Genomic DNA, 26,272 nt, shown 5'->3' with positions numbered 1-26,272 from the left:
CACCTTCAGTGACTTTGGATATTGATTTTTTCATAATCCAACTGTAGAAATTATTTTGTATAGGCATTGCATCAACATTCATACTGTCTTCACCAAAAAAAGTCAACACAGCCAACTGATAGTTTTCCTAAGAGCTAGGAGTGTTCACCGGAACCCAAGTAAAATAAAATAACTATGGGTTGTGTGAACTTTTGCATATAATAGTACTATGTAGAGATTCTACTACAGATGTGTCCTCGTGCCATAGTTCCCTAATGCAAACCAACAGTCACCATTCCCATGCAACACTGGAAAAATATTCCAGTCAGTACAGCAAAAACACATACATAGGTGCCCTTATGTTGCCAGGCAGTAATGTTTTAGCATGAATTCAAATGCATCAAATTTACAAAACATATTAAACATTATATAGTTATTATATGTTATTACGTACAAATGTATATTTTAAAGATCTTTTTCTTTAAATTCCAACTGAAATCTTTCACCTGTTCATCACATTATAGTACTGTGCTGCCAAATGTTATTATAGCTAGTTGATTTCTTTCTTTATTTGGAAATGCCTTAAAGAAGAATTTTAGTCAAAGTTACACGTCACAAAAATTACTGACAGACAGACAGACAGACTTTCCCTATGACGGAAAAGGCTCTGGAGTCTCTTATGTTGAAGACTTTTCTACCTTGATGTCAATGTTTTCTTTAAGCTCAGTGTACAGTTTTAGCACATGCATGGAGTTTAAGTCATTATAACTCAGCCAATGAAGACAGTTGAACATGCTGAACACAAAAGGACAATGGGCAAAGATGTCAGCAGCAGTTAAGCAGTGTTGAGGGACCCTGCCAAAGTAAGTCTCCCAATGAAAACATGCTCTGCATGCTTGCACATTATGCAAAATATTGGGTGCAGTGTTTAATTAAAACACAGTGCACCACTACTATGGCTAGGTTTTTACCGCAAATAAGCAAAGAAGTACAGGTACATTGATGTACATTGTTGATTTTTGACGTGACAATGTTCTAGACTATTTTAGTTATGGCATATTTAGGAAAAAAATAATTCATCTTTAGCTTTACAAAACCTTTATTTAGGTCAGTGCACTGTTATTCATACAGTATGTGATATGTATGATGCTCACATATCAACAGAGTGATATGTTTTTATTTTTTACTGCCCTTAGCGGCTATTCCCAGTGGGTAAATCCTCTCTGCCTGTATAATGTCTCCTTACTCGTCCTACTTCTCACGCTTATTCCTCCTTGCATACCTTAGTTCCTGGTATTCCTGGAGATCCTGCTTTACCATCTAATCCAGGAGTGCCATCTTTTCCAGGAATGCCAACTACTCCTTGGGCTCCTGGTGCACCTGGAAGCCCCTGTATATGAGATATAACAAGCAATATTGTGGTGGAGACACTGGGCCTGATTTAATAAAGCTCTCCAAGACTGGGCAGGATACATTTTCATTAGGGATTCTGGGTGATCCAGCCAACCTGGAATGGATGTCTTAAAAGTCATTTGATATTTGTTAGCAAATGTTTTCAGTCTCGGACCAGATCCATTGCTGTGTCTTTCGGCTTCACTGATGAAAGTGTATCCTCCCCAGCCCTGGGCAGCATTAATAAATTAGGCCCATTGCTAGGTGAGATTGTACAAAGCAAACAAGAGGCATGTAAAGCACCCCACACCAATCATAAATATTCATATGGGTTGTTTAAACATGTCATGAGATACTGCTACACATTTACTTGGATTGCTTACCATGTGATCACGTTTTAGAATCAGTAAGTAAGAATACAAAAATGAATCTATGGATCAATACATTACCGGAGAATTTTAAATTGTGTGTATTACAATCATAAAGCATTGGTAAAAAGGACCAGACAGCATTTTTTGAGGGTAAAAAAATTCTGGACTACATATCTGCAGAAGTCCTAAAAAAAGGAAAAAATCTTAGACTTGAAAGTCTAAACTACCTGTACTCATGGATTTCAACAGCAACCTATTTTAAATTAATACTTTTTTTGTTAGTCTATCAATGTCAGAATTTGTGCAGCAGCTGGTTATGTTTCAATCATTTTTTGGTGTAATATATTAGGAAGATCTAACTTCCAATTCTGGTGATTGCAGCAAAGTAAAGCAAGGTAAAACTTGATGATGTTGTAACTGTGTCAGACTCATTATAAAAAAGAATTCAAAATTAGGTTTTGGCAGAAGTACTACCTAAATTTGTTTTAGATTTTTTTTATATCATTTCATTAGGACAATTCTTACCATAGTGCCACGTTGTCCTTTTATACCTGGCCACCCTGGAAGTCCAGTCATTCCCTGTAAATGAAAACCTTGTAAGTTCAGCTGCAAACATTTTTTTGAGATGCTGTATATATACACTAGATCACAAGAACCCTTCCTAAATACTATAAAACTGGTCACATAATTCTCTGAACCAAAGGATCCTACACTCTAACGTCCCAAAACAGTAACAAACTATTAATATAATAGTTTTAAATAGCTTGGACATGTTCTGTAGAGTTGTACAGAAAACAGGGAAGCATTCATATGAGTCTCTTTACCAGTTGAGCTTACATACTAATGACCCATCACCCTCACACAATATTATCCAGCTCTAGCTATCATTGCTCCTATAGTACATTCGCAAAATAAACTTTTCAATGCTTCAAAAAAGGCAATTGTTACAAGACAATCTTTTTTTACCGGTGTTCCAGGCCTTCCATGTATGCCAGGCAGACCTGGTGGTCCTCGACTTCTCTAAAAAATAGAACAGACATTAAAAAGTAAACATAAAACACATAAGTTACATACAAAGTTACATGCAAAAAAAAAAAAAAGATAATATATCTTTGAACAACATGCATACACAGCCAACATCCCCAATCCTGTGGGGGCAGTTTTATTAACTGGGGATGATTCAGTTGGTCAGTTCTGGGTTTAGCAGTTCATTCGTATCAAATCGACCAAACAGTGCAGAATCCAGACCTTAACTCCACTGATAATCTTTTGGATGTGCTGGAGAAGACTTTATGCACTGGTCCATCTCCCCCCTCATCAATACAAGTATAAAATATTCACAATTGTCCCTATGGTACTGAATAAGTAGAATGAATATTAAAAAGAATTGTTATTTATTTCAAGTGAAATTTGGTGTATCAATTACAAACTATCACTCAACTAGGCAATTTTATGGACCTTCCATATCACAGTAAGAACAAATGAACATTTACAGGGATTTTTATTTTACTTTTTTAATTAGAGCCATTTGCTATTTTACTCTGGTCAGAATATCTGTAAGTAATGTAGACGATCCTAATATATTTACCCAAAGGTGTGTGTAAGTATATAAGATTATTCATGCATACCCACATGTATGTAAATACAACAACACATCAAAGAATTCTTTTATATCTCAATGACAACTGTAAGCCCCATTTGTTGCACAGGTGTCACATGGAAAGAAAGTGAAGTACAATCCGGTCAAAGGGTTACAAAAGCTTTAAAGCTATGTGGCAGAAATTTGAAGTTTTTGAAACGAAAAAATAACCTTTTATTTCATAGATTCTCAGATGAGTTTCCAACCATGAGATCTGCAGAAATTTTCAAAAAATGTAATAAAGATTTATAGAACATAAGCTACCCGACAGCAGGTCTTTTGGAAGCCAGTTGTGCCCATTATCTAACATAAGCTGTGAAACCATATGCAGGTAAATCTTACAATGAAAAGTTTTGCCCCACTACATTACACATTGTCATTATGTTTAGTGGATGGCCAGGACATCTTGCCCTTTGCATTCTTAGTTTTGGTTAAAGTCCACAATTTTAAATTTTACCAATATAAAAATTATTTCTTGCTGGTTAGAGTCTGTTTCACAGTTGCTAGCAAGTTTTCCTGTCTCTGTGTTCTCTATTTGGTTGATTTACTTTTAAACCAGTCACATCAAAATTAAAAAAAACAGGCATACAAAACAGAAAGTAGAATAGATAGATATATTTTGTAGAACAGCCATTACCAACATTTACTAATATGTATGTAAAATTGCACTTCTAAAGGCTATTTTGAAGTGTGCATGCAGCCATTTAAAGCAAATGAGGCCTATAAGTGACCATAGGGAACATTTTGTTATCGAGAAGAATGGACAGGATGTTGTTTGCTAAGGAAAGGGTCCCCCTGTCTTCTCCTAACATTCATCGTTTATATCTTTTTACTTGAGCTAGTCGTTTATTTAGCTGGTCCCTTAAATTAGTTATTTTTTAGTGCACTAGTTATAACAAAAATAACAAATTAGTTATTTTTTAGTTTCCCCTTTGTAATAGGTCTAGAGAGGACAGAAGAGGCTCCATTGTACCAAGAGGTCAGGCCACTTGTGATAACGAAGGGCACACTCACAGGCCAGCCTACATGCAACAGCTGATAGAATGACGTTTGCTGCAAGAGAAGGAGAGAAACAATGGTAAGAAAACAGCTGGTACTGTACAGTATGTGAAATAAAGGACAAATTAATCCAATTCTGCTCCTCTCTGTAAGTTCTGCACAGAATACAATTCTAAATGCAGTCTAAAATATAAAAAGCTTTCAACTGTCTGACAACCCAGCAACAATCTGCTTTTGAATTATGTCTGAGCTCATTACCTACTTCTCCTTCATGGTAACCTCTTGATATTCAAATATCTACAATTTATTTATTCTGCTTCCACTAGACCTCTCACTAGACATTACTTTTACCAAATTACAACATACTAAACATAATTGTATCACTGCTCCCCTTCTTAGATCTATCCCCCCTCCCCCTTCCCTTACACTTAATCATCATTCCTCCAGGTCTTCTCCCTTTTCTCTGATAAAGTCTTCTTCTTCTACCATATATTTACTTCATTAATTAATAATTAATTCAGTCTTCCTCTAGTTCTGCTTCCTTATACTCAATAATAAATACTATGTAGTTTCTCCAGAGCACTTTTCTGTTTCTGGAATTTTCTTCTGCCTTTATACTCACTTATTATTTATTATTCTAGAACTTCTCTAGGTCTTGTTCCTGTATTCTGGAACTTTCTCTTGCTGTTCCCTTTCTTTGGCTTCTCTTTTACTCTCCTATATTCACTTAATAATTCTTACAATGCTTCCCCCATGTGGTGCCCTGTCTCTGGAACCCATTTCCTCAATTTAACCCCCTTTACTAACCTCTCCTGCAGTACCCCTGTGCTGTTTGTTTTCTCAGAATTTTGTCAACTGTGTCAATCAACCAGCTATTCCTGATTGCTCTTCTAAAATAATATTTCAGAGAAACAGAGGCATTTAAAAAACATTATGCTTGTACTGATGCTCTTCACAGCCAAGCAACTTGCAATTTAAACTAAGTTGAGCAATGGCAGTGCCAAAATGCCGCTCCAACAATTTTTTTTAAGACTCTCAGACACGCAGCTTCCCTTCCTGGGGCTTTATGTGTTTGTGTTTTACTGTTAACATTCTTGGCATTGTGTAAAAAATAAAACCACCACCAGATGGCGCTGCTGTTTGCGTGATATATTAACCTCACTGAACTGTATTCCCAACCCTGGGCTCAATAAATGTCAGGACTAGCTAGGATTCATAAATATGGACAGTCGCATACTACCGCACCACATGCCCTCAGTGTGAGAAGAGGCTACATTTATTGTGCCTGGAGTTAGGATTTGAATAACACAGTTTATTAAAGCTATTTTACTGGAACTTTAAGGGGGAACCAGCAGCTGTTCACTGATAAATAGTAAATATAGTAATATGGAGGTTTTTTACCAAAAGTAGCAAAGATTGCTCAGTGAGCATAGTAAATAAGGTAAAGCTGTGAACACTTTGAATAGGCTCCCATGTGCAAGAGAAGTTACAATAAAAAATAGGAATTTAGCTTGACCATTAACGGATAACTAACATGATTACAGCTTTTTCAACATTTACATTGCACAGTAAACAATCTGTATTGCTTTAGTAAATCAAACACAATTAATTTATTTTCTAAAGAAGCTTAAGCTTTGTACAGATGTTATGCAAACATTGTTTCGAAAAAAAAACAAGTAACAATATACATGCATTCCATATGAAGGACTAAATAGTGCATGGTTGCCTATATGTGATAAGGATGTGATCTTTGATGTAATTGCTAAGAGTCTGAGTATTTATGTAGATGTAAGTTATTCACCTGTCAATTTGGCTGAGATTCACCCATTTATTCATATGTAGATAAAGATTTTTCAATTCTGAATGCTGCGCAGTTTTGATAATTGTCCACTAGCTATCAGAACGAGTCTTGGTTTGAATATGCCTTGAAATGATCATTGTATGGGCATTCAAATGGCAGTGCATGAAAATATAGTTGAATTGATGGGAAAAAAATACAAAACTCAAAACACATACTTGAAACTACAACAAACAATAAACCTACATAGAATGCTGCCCATTCCTCCTGGGAATTGCTCCAAATCATAATTGTAGGCAATCCTGGAGGTCCACGGGGCCCTGGGTTGCCTGTCATCCCTATTCGTCCCATCGGCCCTGGATCACCCTTAAAACAAACAGCTATTAGAGGTATATAAATGTACATTTAAAACAATCTAAAGAACATTTCCAACCACATGTCACAGTATGCCTTGTTATATTATCCAAAGATAATTTACATTAAAATATTTTCACAGACATACATACCTTGTCTCCTTTAGGACCAGGAAGTCCAGGCCGACCTGGGCAACCCTGAAATATGCAGAAAATGTATTTTCAAAATTGTAAAAAAAAATAGCACTATAATATTGAAGTGCTCAGAGCACTTAAATCAGTTCCTACCAGAGATATAGCTGTTCTCCTTGAGATTGTATTTTAGGGCCTCATAGGTAAGTATGGTAGGGAACCATCTGTGATGGATGACAAGTCTTGCTCCTACTTTCTGCTCACTTTAAAGAGCACTCAAAACCCATCTTTTCAAACTACCCATCCTTCTCTCTCTCTTAGTATCCCTATAATCACCCACCATTCCATATGGCCCACTCCAATTATGTGGTGTTTCCCCCACCACTTATATTGTAAGTTATTTGGAACAGGGTCCTCTCCTCTTCACTGTTTTTAAAGAACTGAATGTCCTTTGGTACTGAAAAAAAATTATAGTTATTCTACAAAACAAACAGATTTACTTGCTTACTTGCTTTATTTAATTACTTACAGAACGGCCACGGGGTCCTGGATATCCACGGTCAGGTATCTTCTTTGGTTTTCTAATTGATGGCTGATTGTAAACTTTAAGACCTTTGGCATCTCCCGATCCCCCTACTGAGTAACTTTCTTTGGATGAGGTAGGTTGTAACATTGTGTTGGTTTTGTTCTCCTGCACTAGTACTGTCATAGCAGTTGGCACTGGGGTAGAAGACATGTTTGCTCTTGGTGTTGGCAGTGAGCTGAGTTTGTTGACGTTTTTGGTTAAGTCTATTATTTCTCCTGTGTATTTTTCCGTGGTCAGGTGTTCTGTAATCATAGAACTTTTCTCCTTTTTGTCTTTTGAGATGTTCTGTTTTGTGGGGTCCATCGTTTTATACTGATCCTCCTTCTTTGTAGGTTTCATACCAGGTACGAGGTGAGAGGTTTGACCTGGCACTGGTAGGAAGTTTTCATCCTTTAATGTACCTAAGTCTAGTTCATTGAGGTATTTGAGGTGAAGGCTGGGGTTTAGGGTCTGCTCTGTGACCACCCTATTTCCCTCCGACTCTCTCCTTGATGTGTTTGTCTGTTGGCCCTGAGGAGAAGAAATAACAAACTTTACACAAAGCAACATAGAATCGTAACAATCACTTCCACTGCCCAACCTTTTTTACAAGAACGGGTGTCCTCACTGGGACTTGACCCACTATTTGTATCCCTATTTTACTTTACCCCACAGTTTCCTCTCTGGTGGTACAAGTCTCTAGGACATCAAGTGAAGGCAAATAAGAAGGCTCCAGCCCTTACCAATTCTACCCTACATACCAAAAAACATTTTTCAACTGGGGCTCTCTTTCAAAAAAAAAAACATTCATCAAAATTAATGAATTCATGTGAGTTCTTAGATTGTTATCCCAGGTGAGGCCAAACAAAATTCCAATGTAACATTTTACAATCGGTCAAGGAGTGGGAAAACAAATCCATATTTTTTAGTCTTCAGGCTAAAATCTTCATCTCTTGGTAATTTGGAAGGTATGGCTGAAACTCTTAATTTACCGGAGGCTCATGGTCTGTCTTGTACAGTACTTAGTTTTACAGCCTCCCTGTTCCCTGTATTGGACTTGAAATGGAGTGGGAGGAAATAACACTGGATGCCAAATTGCCAGTCACATAATCAAAGCTTTTCTATTACCCCCAATGTGACAACACTGGAAATCATCACTGATACAAGAGGAGACAGAAGCAGTTCTTATTAAAGGGAATCCTCGGGTTTATTCTCCTTTAAAGCTACAAAGGACAACTATGCAGGGCAAAGCCTCGTCTGGTGAAATACTTATGTTATTATTTACGTAGGTCCCCCTATTACATGGTTCTGGTTAATCTAAATTAGGTTGTACAGAGAATGTATAATCAGCAATGTGATATTGCCAATGAAGCAATGCTTGTGAATATCAGTGGATGGGGCTGACATCAGAAATTTCTGGGCCTCATACCCCATGTTTAAAAGCAAATTTTCTTGATCAGGGCCTGTTACAGTTGAATACCCCAAGACATACTGATGAATTACCTGGTTTCCACAAACTGAACTTCATGGTTAAATGAAATATATTGGCAATACATGGTACAACTCACTTTAGATTTTGGATTTATATTCAAGCAAACAGGATAAAACAAGTAAAACAGTGAGTTTCTCTATTATACCTGAAATTAATAAAAAAACAAGTTGTTCCTTATCAATAGGATGGTGAACCAATCAGCAAAAAATAAAAAAAAACACATAATGCAAATATGACCAGTTATTGCTCAATTTCAATTTTTGTCTAATTGATCTTCTAATCAATAAGTTTATGGCTAGCTTAGGTGGCTGTATCTGAGACAATCGTGTTTAAGCTTCATTTGTCGGGTGGATGATATACCTGAACAAGCTGTAGAATAGTTAAGTGCTACATTGGTAAATACATAATGAATGCATATATATCCATATAAGAACTGACCTCATTTGCAGAAGAGAAGTCTATGTAGTGTAACACCAGGAGCAGTTTCATGGTCCTGTGTAACACAGAGGCCCCAGACATCTCTCGAACCAAAATCATCCAGGGACTCGGAGATCTTGTCCCAAAAACTTCCAGTCTACATTTCAGGCTCCAACCCAGCAGGTGTGGCCAGGCTCACACAACAAATTCTTATTTATTGCCCTCCTCTGCCTTTTACAAATACCCAGTAAAAACAACAACATTTGAAGTTTACCACCCCCACCCACACACCCCCTGCAGGGGATGGGTGGATGAAGACGTCCAAGGCTACCTGTGGATTCTATTAGGATGATGTCAGGTTGTAGAGGGAAGACAGAATAGACCTCAGAAGTGAACAGATGACGCCAGGGTGTGATTTCTTGTCCCCAGGCTGGCAGAAAGCAGAAAACAAAAAAAGATAAACACACTTTTCTGACTTCAGGCTAAATGTCAAACTGTTTTTTTTCCATTTTGACATGTTGTTATCTTTCATCACAAGAAAACATCAAAGACAGCTAAAATTTATAGCAGCCCCCCTCCTGTTAGTAGAGGACCTGCTGAAATCTGATGCATGCCAGCTCCTCTGATTTATGGTGATGTCTAGAGGCAGCTAAGCGGTTCACAAAAAGTGCCCTGTAAAAATAATATAATATAATTATTTTATAATATAAAATAATTATAATATTATAAAAATAATACAATTAAAATAAAACAAACTCAAAGGTCGCTATTTATAAAACAGGGAATCAGGCATCCCTTAAATATTTCCTTTTAGGAATCTTCTAGGCCCATGTGTTTCAACGCCAATAATTGTTTCCCACCTGGGAATGTTTGAGGGAATGTCAGATACTATGTATGCATGTATGTATGTATGCAGTGTAGGCTCTTGTTATATGATGCTGTGGAGCTTCAATTTATAAGCAACAAAAATATGCAGAAATAACTGCTTTACATCTATGCAGGCTTATCAGATGGGGTCCTGAGAATGCCAAATTACTCACTTTCCATTTCTGTGGCCCCAAATGATTGAGATAATTTCAAGTCACAGTTTTGGAACAATGATGATGCAGTGACGCCTCTGTACCACTATGTAGAGTGGAGTTAGTGATCCAATACACCAGCTTTCTAACAATTCATTTGGGCAACAAACGTATGTAGCCCAAGACCAGATTTGAAGAATCCGCAGTTATGTCTGAATGCCCTGGTTAGCTATGCTCTGTTCTTTTATTTATTAAACTTAGCATTTTTTGAAATTTCACACTTTTCAACTCTGAAGTGCACCAATACCAGTCAACAATATTTATGAATATTATTATTATTATTATTATTATTATTATTAATAATAATAATAATATTAATATTAAACAGGATTTATTTAGCACCAACAATGTTATGCAGCACTGGACATTAAATAGAGATTACAAATGACAGATGAATAGACAGTGACACAGGAGAGGACCCTGCCCCGAGGAACTTACAATCTAAGAAGTGGGGGAATTACCACACAATAGGAGGGGAAATATGTAGAGGCAGGAAGTAGTGACAGTTTCAAAAGATGGGTAGGCAAATTTCAAAAAATTTTGCATGCTTTTTTAAATTAGCAGAAAGTAGAAGCAGGCTGAATAGGACAAGGAAGACCATTCCAGAGAGTTGAGGCAGCTCTAAAAAAGTCTTGGAGCCATGCATTTGAGGAGGTTATGAGTGAGGAAGTCATTAGTAGGTTATTGGAGGAGCGGAGAGAGCGGCAGGGGGAGTATTTTTTTACCGAGTCAGAAATGTAAGTGGGACAATAACTGTGTAGGGATTTGAAGGCAAAGCACAGGAGCTTGAATTTGATTCTAAGGTGAAATAGAAGCCAATAAAGAGAACTACAAAGAGGTGCAACAGAAGAGGAGCGGAGGGAAGGATGGATGAGTCTGGCTGCAGCGAAACTTGAAAGGAGCGGTCAGACAGATAGGAAGCAAACCAAGAGAGAGCAGTGTCACTGATACCAATGGAGCGCATGATTTGTATTAGAAGGGGGTGATCAATAGTTCGGTTAGGGCAGGGGCCAGGGTGGATGAATGGGCATGGAGTAGATCAGAGGGAATTGGGTCAAGCGGACAGGTAGTAGATAGAGATGATGAGAGAACAGAGGCGACTTAATCCACAGTAACAGGGAAGAGGGGGGCCAGTGATGATTTACAGGTGGAAGGGGTGGATATGGTGGCCCCGTGAGCAGAGACATCATGTCTAATTTTGATTTTCAATTTTTTTGATTGATCAATTTTATTTCTAAACTAGGTGGCAATGTCTTGGGCAGAGAAGGTAGTTGTGGGGGGAGCAGGTGTGGGGTTTAGGAAGGAGTCAATTGTTGAGAAGAGGTTGCGTGGGTTGGAGGCTTGAGAGGAAATGACTGTGGAGAAATAATTTTGCTTGGTGACAGTGAGCTCTGTGTTAAAGTATTGTAGTCTGGCATTGTAGTCCATGAAGTCCGCGCTGATGCTAGATTTTCTCCACTTTTTCTCGCACTCAGCTGCATGAACTGTCTTTTGTAGATTTTTAGTGTGATTGTTTTGCCAGGGTTAGGGGTTAGCAGGACGGGGGTAGCAGAAAGTGGTAGGGGCAACTTTATCCAGGGCCAGAGAGAGAGTGTGACTGAACTAAGTGGAAGCTTTATCAGGAGATGTTTTTTTAGACAGGGTGGGGATTAGAGATGTAAGGCAGTTTGAGAATAGGTTGTGGTCAAGGATACGGATATCTCTCTTCCATTGAACAAGTCTGGGATATGGCAAAAGGTGCAAGAGTTTACTAGGTTGAAGGTGATAACGTTGTGATCAGAAAAGGGAGTTGTCAAGGTGGGTGAGTAGACAACAGCAACAATGAAGGGTAGGGGCAGAAAAAATGAATGGAGTGGACTTTAAAAGAGGTGAAAATGAGTGAGGGTGGGGTAGAAAGACTCTGTATGTACAGTTAGGTGAGAGAATGAGACTCACACCACCCCCTACTCTGTTGCCAGGTCTAGGGGTATGTGTAAAGTGCAGGCCTCCATAGGAGAGAGCAGCAGCAGAGGCAGAGTCTGAGGAGGAAAGCCAAGTTTCAGTGAGAGCCAGGAAGTTCTGAGACTTAGAAAGGAGAAGGTTGTGTATGGAGGTTAATTTGTTGCCAACAGATCTGGCATTCCATAGACTGCCAGAGAGAGGGGGTAAGAACCTATGGGTAGGGTGACTAGGGATGAGGTTAGGAGAAGGTAGTGTCTTGCTGAAAGTGTAGGGAAGAGAGAGGCTGTGTGGGGGACCAGGGTTGGGTGAGATGTCACCAGAGAGTATCAGTACAGAAAAAAGTGCAGGAGAACAGACTGAGAAAGCGGGAGAGTGAAGAAGCAGAGAGACAATGAGTTATCAGACTGGGGAAGAGAGGGAATAGAGCCAGCAAAGAGATTGCAGGGTGATTAATACATTTTAAAAGATACAATTGAGAGCCATAAGAGTACATTAACCCCCCCTAGTGTTCTAATTCTGTCTGTATTTCCACACAAAAAGTTACATTTTTTTGAATGGAAATTTATTTTACATTTTAGGCCTATAGTTCTTAGGCATACCTCACCGAAATATGTTTAATATTTAATAAATTTAATACATTTATAATAAACTTTAAATAAAAAAAACACAAAAATCTGTAAAAAAAAATAAAAAATAAACATGTAATATAACTGTACAGTAGCATGTATAATATATATATATATATATATATATATATATATATATATATTGTTTAGATATTTCTTTGTATTGGACTTAATACAGCTATTTTGGATTGAATCTAATACAAAATATTTTAATTTCCTGCCGCTCCTCCTGCCTGCACCAACGCATGCACAGACGTCACCGGGAAACCCCGGAGATTGTCTCCGCACATGCCTGGAGGAGATTGAAGAAAGAAGACGCGCAGGACGCCAGGGGACGACAACTGAACAAGGTAAGTGTTTTTTTTTATGTTTTAAGCGACCCTGAGTGTGACTCAGAAAAACCGGCACGGTAAATCCACTCGAGTCACACTCTGGATTACCGCTAGGGGGGTTAAACAATGTGGCAAACAGTCCATGAGAGCAGCTCCTGGAATACTGGTTGTAGTGAGGCCTATAAGCTTGTTGAGATCCACAAATGGGATAGGATCAGTCACAGAGATGGCTTGGTAAATTAGCAGTTCAGAATGGCAGCAGTAGAGGTTGTGTTGGAGTCCAGGTGGATGCTTAATGATGAATCAGTCCAAAGGCAAGAGATGGGAGTTGCAGAGTATAATTGTATGTCCAATTCTGTTCCAATTCCTGCTTCTATTCCCTGGATTAATTCCCATCGCACTTATAATTGGGCATGTGACCAGGCTCCCCACATGACCTTGCCTGTTGTTTAAATAGAGGTGCTTTAAACCTTAAATATGGATGGACTGATGGGAGTATCAAAATAAATTGGGATATCAGTTAAACCTGGGTAGGGGATGGGTTGGCAGGGCAATAAATATCAATGTGCACTCAGCTGGAACAAAGGGAAAGTGAACAGATAAATCTTTGGGGAGATTTTAGTTGGTGCAATAAATTCATCTGAATTAATTTATGTCACAGTGACGCTCTGCTCACTTAGCATTGTGCTGTCCCTGCTCTGCTCATCTTTTAGCTGAATTTCTCTCAGTTCTGTGATGAAGGCTCCTCACAGCTCCATTTGCTGGTTTTATTACTGCTGTATGTCAGGCTTGCTGACATTTCTACACTGTGTTTTTGCAGAATTCTCACTTACACCTCATGTGCACCCTGTGGCAAAGTACTTTTACTTTTTAGTAAACCCAAACTTAGAGCAGCTTTTCACAAGGTCAGCCCCTAAATCATTCTAATGCGAAAAGCATGTTCCGCAGGGCGGCACAAACTAAGGCCACATAGCAATAAAAACAATTCACCAATAAAACTAAACCATACAACAGCACACAGTCCTACAGCAGGTTCAGAGAAGAAACAAAAATTCCACAGCAACCATAATTTATGTGGTTTTGTTACCTATATCAGTCAGGTATATGAGTGGAAGATTTGTATGTCATCAAAGTGGCCAGTGTGATCAGTCCAGCAAAGCCGATTGGGCTTGGATCAGGTACAAAAGAGAAAGAAAAAAATGCTATGCCCCAGTGAACCTAGCTTCCTGTGCCATGATAAAGAACCAATGTGGGCAGGCAGAAAGATATCACACTTTACACTAACACCCAGTGATCTTAATACAGAGTAGCCAACAAAACAAATTATTGCTGGCTGAACATCAGATACTGATCAGATTCTCCCCTCCTAGTTCCAAGGCCTAGACAAACATTCCCTGGTAGGAAGTTGAGGATTAGTGGATAGACGAAAGAAAGAGGTTTGAGGATCAGTGTTCAAAGCAAATAGTAATTATGTATTTATGCAATATTGATCCATACATAATTATTAAGATGCATAAAATTGCCATTTCATCCCAAATCTTGTTATATAGTCATAAGGTTGGGATGTACATACTAGACATTAAATATCTCAGCACCATACATTAATAAATAACTACATACATAATATAGGACCTGTTGTGGTCACGTATGTGTCGACGGGTTTTGCCAAAAATTGGGTTCTTCAGGTTTGTTGTTTGAAAAACTGTATGGTCTCTATGTAGTGTAAGCAGAATAGAACAGTATATAAATTTTCTCATATTATCCAATCAGGACTTATTATATTTCATAATATTAAAGCAAAAAAAAATAAGGAATATACATTGCATATTCATATAGCTAATAAGACTGGTATTTGACTATAAACTTGCTGTTGATATGTAAAATTCTGTCCAAATAACATTGTCCAATGCATATTGGATGTTTATATTTCCAGTCTTTAGTATTAAAAAACATACTTGCTACTAATTGTATGATCCAAAGAAGTCTATAGCATATACCTTAGTATAACGTATAACATGGTACTTTGTCATAAATCAAACATTATAAAAACTATAGTTTCATATCTGATGTATTCATAAATAAATATTGGTATGATCATTTTTACCAATATATAGTAACGAGATAAACTTAAAAAGTATTTTATTCACATTTACCAGAGAAGAGTCCAATTAAAAAGATCAGAAAGGCAAATCAGGCTGCTGTTGTACAGTGAAAAATATTTTTTTGGTAAACAGTATTAGAGTTATGGATATTAATAATTAAATTATAATTAGTAAAGTAATGTTTAGGGTACCTATTCATATACGGTGCTAAACGGTTACATCTCAGTGGTGAGTGTCATATATAAACAAACTATCGCAGTCAGAGGAGAGGGGCCCAGTCAAAACAGACTCCCGTCTCTGTCCAACTAAGAGGTGATCTGCCCATTAGCGGCCAGCCAGGCATGAACTTTGATTTACAGTCTGTGCAGTATAGAATATCAATGGCAAGAATAAATTACCTAATCCTGGAGGTAAAAGCCTTATGTCTGCATATTGGATAGACTCACTTTTTCACATGGAAGTTTTCCAACATGTTGGAAAATCTCTGTGCAACCCATTGTCCCTGTTTCAACGAAGAAAAGGGAAGAAACATTCTATTTATCTGCATCTGTTCACTGTCAGAGTGCAGAAGTATATTGCATCAGATCCTAGTGGTGCACAGATGCAATATGTTATTACACATCCCCGACAAGCCTATTCCTAACTCATCTTATTGCTGTATGTCTCCAGCACCCCACAAGACAAATCAGATGGCTGATGTCTTGGAACCATAGTGGGATGTTGGTTCGGTATCTTTGATTGGGAGTTTAAACCAACAGCATGATTTGTTGTATATAATCATCCACCATGATTTGTGTATCCCTTTTGTCATCCCAGAAGCTCTTTGATAAAAAACAAAAAGACAAGACTCTGTAATCTATCCAAAAATTGTTAACCAAAATACCTAGATACAGATGGAAAACAGATTGCGAGCTTGCAGCTCCCACCTTGAGCAATGGGGATAGCTAGATGGAAAGATCCTAGCAATGGGACAGAAGATCAAGGACAATAGCCAAGCAAGAAGAAGATATATACTGTCAAAAATACAACACGGATGGTCCACGCTCAAATTTTACATCACCAAGGAAAACATTTGGCCGTTCATACGCCGTTCGTCACCAGTTTTTCCAAAAATAGGAAAAGTCAGTTTTATTGCAAATACAAAACTTCTGAATAACCAACAAAATTTCCAGGAATGTTCATACATGTTCTATACAGACATAAAACTTGGTGAGTTAGCTGTGCTGCTATGGTGATAATTCAATAAATTAGTAGGTTTTGTTTTTATTGTTTGTTTGTTTTTTACTGTTTTATCTAGCTATCATTTTCTCTGCAAATAATAATTTTATATATTTAAATCCCAACTCTAAACATAATTGTAATGTCCCCAGTACATTGATGGCCAGGGTAAAGAATAGACATTATTGTCCAGTGGGAAGAATGTTTCTGGTAGTCAGTGGAAAAAAACACATCTTAGATTGGTGGTCAGTGAGAGGTATACACCTCTTATATTGGTGGTAGGTGTAATGAATGAACCTTACATTGGTGGCCAATAGGACGATATTGGTGACCAGTGGCAAGATTACTTCTTACATTAGCAGTCACTTGAGAAAAATGCTTCTTACATTGATGGCCAGTGGGAGGAATACACTTCATATTGATGATCATTGGGAGGAATAATACACCTCATACTGATGATCAGTGGGAGGAATACACTTCATATTGATGATCATTGGGAGGAATAATACACCTCATACTGATGATCATTGGGAGGAATACACTTCATATTGATGATCAGTGGAAGGAATACTACTCATACTGATGATCAATGGGAGGAATACACCCCCTATTTATGATCAGTGGGAGGAATACACCTCATATTGATGATCAGTGGAAAGAATACTCCTCATATTGATGGCCAGCGGGAGGAATACCCCTTATATTGATTATCAGTGGGAGGAATACTCCTCATATTGATGGCTATTGGGACAAATACATCTCACAATTATGGTTAGTATAAGGTGTAAACCTCACATTGGTGAATAGTGGGAAAAATGTACATTACATTGGTGGTCAGTGAAAAACATTCTCTTTACATTGGCAGTCAGTGGGTAGAATGCCCCTACATTGGGGATCAGATCCACTGAACGGTGACAAATAAAATCCATCTAGCCGAGGTGTTTTGCTCTTCCTTAAAATCAAAAGACTAAATGCTGCACCATAATAGGAAACACAAAATACCCATTTACAAATATGGCTGCTTTTATGTACAATTACAAATTGTTTTGATAAAACAATAAATATAATAACTTTTTATATATTTACAAGTAATCAAACCTTTTAAATGAATATACATTTTTTTAGGCCTTGAAATGTATATTATTATTAGGCATATTAGGACTGGCGTTCACTCACGTCCTGAGCTCCAAATCACAGGACTGCAATCCTGGAATGTAATGGTCTCACAGACGGAGTATTTGCAGACCCTAGGGGAAACCCTCTTTAATCTCCTAATCAGGCATCTCTCCCTGGGGAAGGTCGCTAATGAATTCCATATAATATGGCTGTCAAAGCTCTCCTCTGTTAATGTACAGACACAGTTTTATCAGAATGGTCAGTGTATGACACTGACAGCCAAAAGCAGCTTTTAGGCATGTTAGGCAGCTGCCAAAGGGCTCCTCTACACAGGGCAGTTTTTGCTGGGTTTAAAATGTAATCATATAGGCATATAAGTCCCAAACAAACACTCACAGCTTTCACTCTCAGGGCTTGTGCTTTTCACTGTGACCCAGAGCCTTAACATCCAAAACTCTGCTGTCTGGTTAGCACACCTGAATACTCACTTTTCCTCAGGCCTCTCCCCAGGTCATCTCCTCAGGCCTCTACTTAGGCCTCTCTACAGGCTTTCCCCTTCTTTTTGAGGCCTCTCCACAGCCCTCTCCTCAGGCCCCCTTCGCAGGTTCTTTTCCCCTGCCCTCGGCTCACATCCTTTCCTCAGACCCCTCTCTCCAGGCCTCAGGTCCTCAGGCCTCCCCCCAAGCCCCCCACTCAGACCTTCTGCCCAGGCCCTCATCTCAGATTCTCTCTTCAGATCCTCTCCACAGGCCTCTCCCCTGGTCCTCTTCTCAGGTTCTGTCTTCAGACCTTCTCCTCAGGCTTCTCCCCAGGCCCTCTCTACAGACCTTCCACAAGGCCCTCTACATGGGCTCTCTCCTCGGCCTTTCCTAAGACCCTCTCTTCAGGCCTCTCCATAAGCCCTTCCTTCAGATCCCATCTGCAGGCCTCTTAGGCCTTAACACAAGCCTCCCCCAGGCCTTTCCCCAGGCCCTCCCCTCAGATTTTCTCTTCAGACCTCCCTACCGGCTCTCCCCTTCAGCCTCTCCTAAGGCCCTTTCCTCAGGCCTGTCTCTCTGACCTACACCCTGCCCCAGGCCGTAACTTCCTCCAAACTCCAACAAATTCATTTTATTGGGATGGGGTGCTTGGACCACTTACTCCATCCAACACACTCTGGATCTGGATTGCAAATAAATCTGTTCATTCCATGAACCACAGCCACATCCAGGTCCTTTAACCTCTCTCCCAGGTAGAACTGAGAAAGATGTCGCAAAATGCTCACTAAATTTGGCCTTGCATAGGTCGGAATGCTATGAGACCTTCAAAAATATTTTGCTTCCATTGTTTAGATTTTGCTTGCTACCCGAGGGCCATGTCCCTGCCAAATCACCAGGATTACAATAAGACAGCTCCTGGAATCACTCCTTTAATAAGGAGACCAGGAACATCACTGCCCCAATGCTAGCAATTCAGGGCCAGTGAGGAATCTTCGGAGACTAATGGAAGACTCTCCCACATGGCATTGGGGATGTATCTCTAATGGCAAAGATGCCATGCGATATGGGCATCAGGGGAATTTAGACATTTAAAGTTCTCTGCCCAGTGGATATGTGATTAATCACAGTTATTATTGGAGTATTACAACTCCTGTTGGGTCATATTGCTATCCTGTGCTTCGTTCAGCTAGATATACAATATTAATATGGTGAACCCAGCAAATGATCGAAACCTAATAGGGAAATGACCATTGTCTTACTGGCTTTCACTACTCAATATCAAATAGATTTTTGAAGAGACCTAATTGAAAGTTAATGAATGTCTAGGCTCCATAACATAAAAAAAATAAAATATAACATAAAATATTTTTTTTTTTGCTTTGTTTGTGATGAACTCAAAGTGAGGATTTTATACAGTAACTGACACCATGCTGTCCAATAATCTGATCAGAACGGCCCACATGCGCAGGAGAGAGATGCCTGTGCTTAAGTGAGGAACAGCATTTAACCCCTTTGGACTTTCAAGCTTGTCTGAAAACTGTACCTTTGCATGCTTGCTACAACAATATTTGAAATACCTGGGCTCAGCAAAAGGAAGACTTAGTCCTGTCCGTGCTTTCTATTACATCACAGCAGAATTGTATGAAATTACTTATCTCCTCTGGGATCAAATCTACCTTTTACATCGAATCTTTAATTGTATACATACTCCCATATGTGTCTTCAACTGTGTATACAGTTGCCACTACAAACAAATCTTTCTATATATTATTAATCTCATCCCTGCACCCTTATGTCTTGATCTGCTTTCACCAATAATACAAACCGCAAGGCTTGTATATCACCATATCCCTGAAAAAGCCGATCTGTGTCGAAACGCGTCGGATCTTATACAGCTTGTAACACAGTTTTACATATTCTTTCTTGACTGATTGAATGTGTTATATTGATAGAAGCATATCTGTATAGCACTAAACTAAACCATATCCTGTGAACTACTTAACAGAAATGGTCACTGATTTGTATATATGTATTTTCACTACTTGTACTTAACACATAAATTAATTTTGGAAACAAAAGCGTGAGCCACAAACCTCTCTCCTTTTCTTTCTCCTATTATCTAATAATCGGTTGAGACAAACATCTGTCCTAATTGCATTTATTAAAATAATGTACCTGTTCCTACTTACATACAAATTCAACTTAACAACAACCCTACAGTCCCTATCTCGTATGTAGCCCAGAGACTACCTGTATATGGGCCAATTGCCCCCATCTGGATCTGTAGTCAATAAAAAGAATGGCCATTCCAGATCAGTGATTTATGATCAAAATTGATTAATAATTGATTCCATGTTTTTTTCAAATCAAGCATCCCCCTAATGAAGACAAAGTAACACAAGGCTGACAGCCTTTCTCTTAATAAAAACTAATAAATTCTTTGCACTGCCCAAAATTGATGAATTAAATAGTTTTGGAAGATAGGCTTTTGACTCTTACAAGTGAAATGTCCACAGTTATCTCAGTGGGGTCACTCCTTTCATTTCCTGTGGTACATTATACAAGAAACATAATTTTAGATTGAAAAACACACAACAAGCCTACCAGTGCAGAGTCCAAAGTGTGTTTTAGGTTTGCAGTAGCTGGGAGAAAAAAGTGTGCATTGGGCTAAAGAACCCATGAAGAATTAGTGTGCCAGACTGCAGTGGTACCTAGTGTGCCCTGCAGGTAGCAATGCTCTATATTCCCTCCCGTCTCAATCCCATATTTAACTTTCATCTGGTGTGGAACGTATCATTATAAAGCCAGACGTAATGAACATAGGCCAGATATTTAAAAGAAAAAAAAACAGTTTTCATTTTTGAATCCATACATAAATAGTTTTATTTATCCCAGAGTCGTTGCTCAAACAGGAATATGACCAACATCAGCATTATTTTGTTAATGACTCTGAGGGAAAACAAGTGGTGATGACATAATGCTGTAGACAGATATATGACAGGGGCAGTTCCTGCCTGTGGCTCTAGTCCCAGACGGGGAGCTTTACTCTCTGAATCAGGACCCAGCTGGGGAGCCCATTAACAAGGTCTCATGCTGAAACTGCAGCACGAAAGGCCAATTTAGAAGCACTTTGTTTTCCAAATTCCAAGTTTACTCACTGCATTGGCTTAAGGCATTCCATCACCGAAGAGGAGCTGCATGCAAAGGTTGTTGATCTTTTTTTAACTGCCTGTGTACTGCCCACCGCCCATGTATGGCCACATGGTAAGCTTCGTAAGACTGGATTACACATGTGTTCATGTTCAATCATACAAGTGTGCAAGTCTCATACCTTATAGATAAATATCCCATGACTACAGAGGGTGCAGCAGAGGATAGGGGGATAAAACCATTTGCCATATACACGTATAGAAATTTATACCAGTTTCCTGAAAAATAATCATTTCTCCAAACAATGTTTAAGGACCATACAGGGCATGACTGTTGGTCTGTGATATTCTTTCTTACTGATGTTTCAATGAACAATTTTTCTTCATGGTATGCAATTTCTACATATATGCAGTTCACATGTAGGCTACAAGTAACACCCAAAGCAAAAAGGCCCCAAGAGTGGGGAGACCAACCCGATCATGAGATATGAATTGCTTCAGAAGCACAGGAGTCCTTTAGAGTCCCTGTCCTACTGGAGTGCGCAAGGCTCCTGCCTCTTCTGCCCACTCCTTGGTCTGGTCCTGTAATTATATGAATCAAGACACAAAAGACATACCAGCCACCCAACTCATCCATTCGCAGTAGAAGATAGGGATGAATTCATGTTTGTGTGTCTAACAAATTTACAGAGAAAGGAAAAGCAGCAGCCGTCACCTAGGCTAGGCAAAAGCAGGAACACTTGGCCTCTCTGTTCATCCATGTAGCCAGCACACTGGCACCTATAGATGTCTTTATATTTATTTTCCGCACTGCTGACCCAAAGAAAACCTGTGAGTAAAGGCAGAGGCTGCCATTGTTCACTCTATTTTACACCAAGGCAGGAGGTGAGGGAAGGTTTTCTAAGGGAGAAACTTGCTCCACAGACTCTTCCAAAGACTTCCAAAGGGCCATAGAGACCAGAGACAATCCCAAAGAAGTCTATAGAGCTGTAATGTGCTAGTATGACTGGGTCAGTGAAGACTGTGGCATTTAGTTTAACAAACACAGGAACCACGGCTGTCAGACTTTGGTATATATGCATTTAAGAAGTGAGAGAGTTGGTTAGCTTAACCAATGGGGAGGAGGCAAATATGATAACTGCACTTTGTCTTAAGGTTCAATAATTCCCAGTCACTGCTGCCCTAATTTTTTCTTTATTGGGCTGTAGTGGGTAGAAGTTACAGTATTTATGTCTCCCCCAAGGCAGTGGTTCACTAACATTAAGAAGTGGTAACAGCACCGCATCCTCACTGCCAGCCTGAACATAGTCTGAAGGTATTTACAGACATCATAGAAAGTTTTTCTGATCTGGACATAATATGGGCACCACACCTCACTGACCACCATTATTGGGCCATACATCTTTCCAGCTCCAACTTTCCAAAAAGACAGATATTTTGCATTATAAAAAAAACATTTTTAAGTACCTGGATGTTCTTGTCTTTTAGGTTCTTCTCTAACAAGGAGAATATTTTTTGTTTGACCATCTATTCAGATATTTAAAATTTTTCTAGGTGCCTTGTTAAATATTTGTCTTCGTCCTGTCTCCTCCACTACATACCTCTTGCACAGATGACTGAGCGCTGTCGTACCTCCGTCTCTGTCCTTCAGCCGTTGTTTCTCCAGCTGCAAACTGTACAAGAAAAAGACAAAATAAGTCAGGAGGTAGAATAAAGCCCCAGACAAGCGCAGACCCCCAAAGGCCCCCTGTAAATAACAGAAATGTCTGAAAATGACATAATGTTAACAGGTGTCACAGGTGTGCGTTGGAATCTGAGAGGCGAGAGCTCGAGATGATTGACAATTTCAGGGTCATCAAGATGCAGTTATGTCAGAAAAAATAGAACACTAAACACAGAACAGTAAGGGGCATCAGAAAGGAATTCTGGAAATAAAGTAAACTTTATTTTTGTGCAGTAAATTTGACTGAAGGAAACCTAAAAGGATTTCAATTTAATAAAATAAAACATACACATAATGTGGATCTTATGTTAGGAAAATTACCACTCAATAAATAAAAAATAAACTGACCTTTTACGTCACATCTGTCACTAACAGTTAGACAGGTGACAATTGAACATGTATCCAGTAGCTGCTTCACCTCCTCCCTCATAAACAATTCTGAAAAAACAATGAGCCCCTGTAATCTTTTCCCACTACTGCTCTGGTCATTATAGTGTAGGGGACTGCCTTTTTCTATCTGCTAGCTGAGTTGTAACTTTGAAAATAGCAAAAAGAAATGTTTCTAAGATAGTGGCCTTAGAAACCCCAGCAGGTTATATAAGTAAATGCAGGAAGTGCAGGGGCAGAGATGAGAACATGTGCTTAGCCTGGTTATCTCTGCTGGTCTGCACCTGCATTTACATAACCCCCCATAACAGGGCTACAATAGCTATTTTCAATTTGAATGAATTCAGTAAGCAGAATCTCTGAGTTTGAAAGAAAAAACTCTGATAATAGACAAAACATCAAGCACAAGGAAGTTTAATTCCTTACCTTGGACAATGGGATTGAGTGCTGTCCGTGTTTGTTCCGGGAGCAGTTAAGGGAATGTTCAGCAGTAAAGCTGCTCAGACAGGACTGGTTGTAATTTCGGCAGTAATCCCTTGCTGCTCCAGGATCTCCCATCACAAAAATGAGCTGCTGCAAAGATCCCTGAAAAAATGTGCAAATTTTCAAGAGCAAAAAATGGAACATCATAGATTGGACCATTTTCTGAAATAATACTTGTGGTAGTGTAGACAAAATCTAGAGCCATAACAGACCATGAGAGTTCCATGGGACCCAGAGTGCTTTGAACACAGTGACCTGTGCAGGTGGTAGCAACAGTGAACAAATACATACAGACAAAATTCAAGTATTGAATGAATTCAAGTATGAATTTGGGGAACCTTAATTGCTATAAATAATAAATATTATTCTGTATTATTAGAATAGAGATGACAATGACAATGTATGACTGCACATACATTGGTAGTATGACAAGGATTCTATGACTAATTGCCTTCCTAAAAAGGGGCATATTGAGGTTTGATTTAGTACCTTTGCAATAATTAATCTGCTCAGAGTTTTTTTTTACTTGTCTAATGAGCAAAATGAGCATGCTTATTGCAATTGATGAGTTTTCATACTACCACTGGGGCAAGATAAAATGGAAAAAAAATGTATTTTCCACTGCTGCCATTTTAGCAATGAGGTCATAAATGCTGGTAGTAATTAAACCAGGGTTGCATTGTTGCACTAAGTTTAACCCCACGGTCGTCTTACTTTAGACAAAGCAGAGAACTGATGTCATTTTATAGTGTATTTTTTTTTCATTTAGCCTTCCGCAACATTCCTCAGACAAGCTCACACTGTTCAGGACTGCAGAGAATGTAAATATAATTATAAAAGAGGAAGTTCTTTCTGTATTGTGCTATTGTAAAGAATGTGTGTGTCCTTGTAGATACCCCCATTAAACATGATCAGACAAATCGGATAGTACAGAAGCTGTACTTATTACACTACCATTATGTTAAGTCTTCTGTTTTGAGAGGACGAATGATAACCCAAAATTACCTTTTACTAATAGTAGGATATGAACATCAGAATAGTCCAGGTGACTGTCACTCATAGCAAACATTAAAACTATATATATACAATGTTACATACAATGGTATATACAAAGGTTGGATAGAGTAGGGAATGGTTGGAACCCATGCCATTTTAGCTGTAGGTGGGTAACCTTGGCTACAAACATTGGGTCTGATTTAATAAAGCTTTCCAAGACTAGAGATGATAAACTATAATGGGAGAATGTGAGTGATCCAACAAACCTGGAGATTATTTCTTAAAATTATTTCCTACTATCTGGCAAATGTTTTCAATGCTTGAGCAAATCCATTCCAGGTTTGCTGGATCACAAGGTTCCCCAATGATAGTCTATCTCTTCTAGTCTTGAAAATCCTGTGTTTTAGATTCTGCTTTTGTAAAGAGAGTTTATTTTTAGTGTGATATCCCTGTGGCAGTTACAAACACCAAAAAGGTGCCCCAAAGGAACATTCCAGGCAGAATTTACAAAGTACCTGGATGAAACACCGCACATTTTTTATGTAAAGCAGTTCAATAAATTTGGTGACTGATGAAGAAAATTAAGTAAAAGGACAAGTTTTTGTAGTCAATGTTACAAGGGCATTGAAAATTAGTGCTTACACTAAAATATAACAAACTTTGAGTGAACCTGCAATATATATATAGTTATAGTCTTCCTTAAACACCTCTTTACAAGGGTGACTACAAATAAATTAAACCATTCCTAATTACCTTAAAGGGGACTTCATATGGCTCAATAAGCCCCCCAAGCATCAAAATCCCGTCCGTCCTGACTCCAAGTCCGAAGAAGTTTGACCATGGTAATGTCTCCACCAGCTTACAGTCCACATATAGTGTAACACCTTTGGCAGAGATTGAAAGGGCTGCACGGTGCCATCTTCCATCAGTTAGAGGGGAAACTGGAAACCTGGTAAGAGAGAAGATATGAGTATTAAACCTGGATGAATGATTAGTGTTTTTGATTCACACAGCAAAATAAAGTATCCTGCGAAGACCAAAGTTAAGTAACTGAAGGAATATAAACAATAATATCAACTAAATGAAAGAATAGAATGAAAAATAATGCTGCAAGAATGTCAATATTTAAAGCCTAACTCTAAGCACAAAACCAAAAAAAATATATTGTATGTATAACCACAAGAAAAATATAAATCTAGTTTGTGTGGACAAAACACCTGTAGAAACACTATATACACCAGATAATACTATATAAAAGTAGTGGTGGCATCACCAATGTACTGAACAGTTGTGTAAAGAGTCTCTTTTACTGCAGACTGCTTACAGAGAATTACAGAGAAAAGATATAGGACCAGACAACCTGCATAAGGAGAAAGTGCAGCAGTGATTGGTCTTTATTGCAGGAAACTACTGCAGTTGTCTGTTGGATTAAAGCAAACATATGATAAAAATACACAGATTATAGAAATACAAACAACTTATATTTTGACAACATTTTCTTGCA

The 26,272-nt window shown here is 38.6% G+C and overlaps 1 protein-coding gene across 1 annotated transcript in view; it reads right to left on the bottom strand.

Moving 5' to 3' along the window:
- Positions 1 to 1,410: 1,410 nt before the first annotated feature.
- LOC140343357 (uncharacterized) overlaps positions 1,411 to 26,272 on the bottom strand; it is a 114,277-nt gene continuing 89,415 nt past the window's right edge. The window contains exons 4-12 of the mRNA XM_072430011.1: positions 25,522 to 25,717; positions 23,716 to 23,874; positions 22,781 to 22,852; positions 7,193 to 7,759; positions 6,685 to 6,729; positions 6,425 to 6,544; positions 4,396 to 4,434; positions 2,709 to 2,762; positions 1,411 to 2,321 (exon numbers count right to left, since the gene is read on the bottom strand). Of these exons, the coding sequence (XP_072286112.1) occupies positions 2,244 to 2,321; positions 2,709 to 2,762; positions 4,396 to 4,434; positions 6,425 to 6,544; positions 6,685 to 6,729; positions 7,193 to 7,759; positions 22,781 to 22,852; positions 23,716 to 23,874; positions 25,522 to 25,717 (1,330 nt within the window). The 3' untranslated portion in view covers positions 1,411 to 2,243. The remainder of the gene's footprint in view (positions 2,322 to 2,708; positions 2,763 to 4,395; positions 4,435 to 6,424; positions 6,545 to 6,684; positions 6,730 to 7,192; positions 7,760 to 22,780; positions 22,853 to 23,715; positions 23,875 to 25,521; positions 25,718 to 26,272) is intronic.

The sequence above is a fragment of the Pyxicephalus adspersus genome, chromosome Z, assembly GCF_032062135.1.
Source record: "Pyxicephalus adspersus chromosome Z, UCB_Pads_2.0, whole genome shotgun sequence".
NCBI lineage: Eukaryota > Metazoa > Chordata > Amphibia > Anura > Pyxicephalidae > Pyxicephalus > Pyxicephalus adspersus.
Note: the sequence above shows the minus strand (reverse complement) of the source record. Positions and strands in the feature narration are given on the sequence as shown.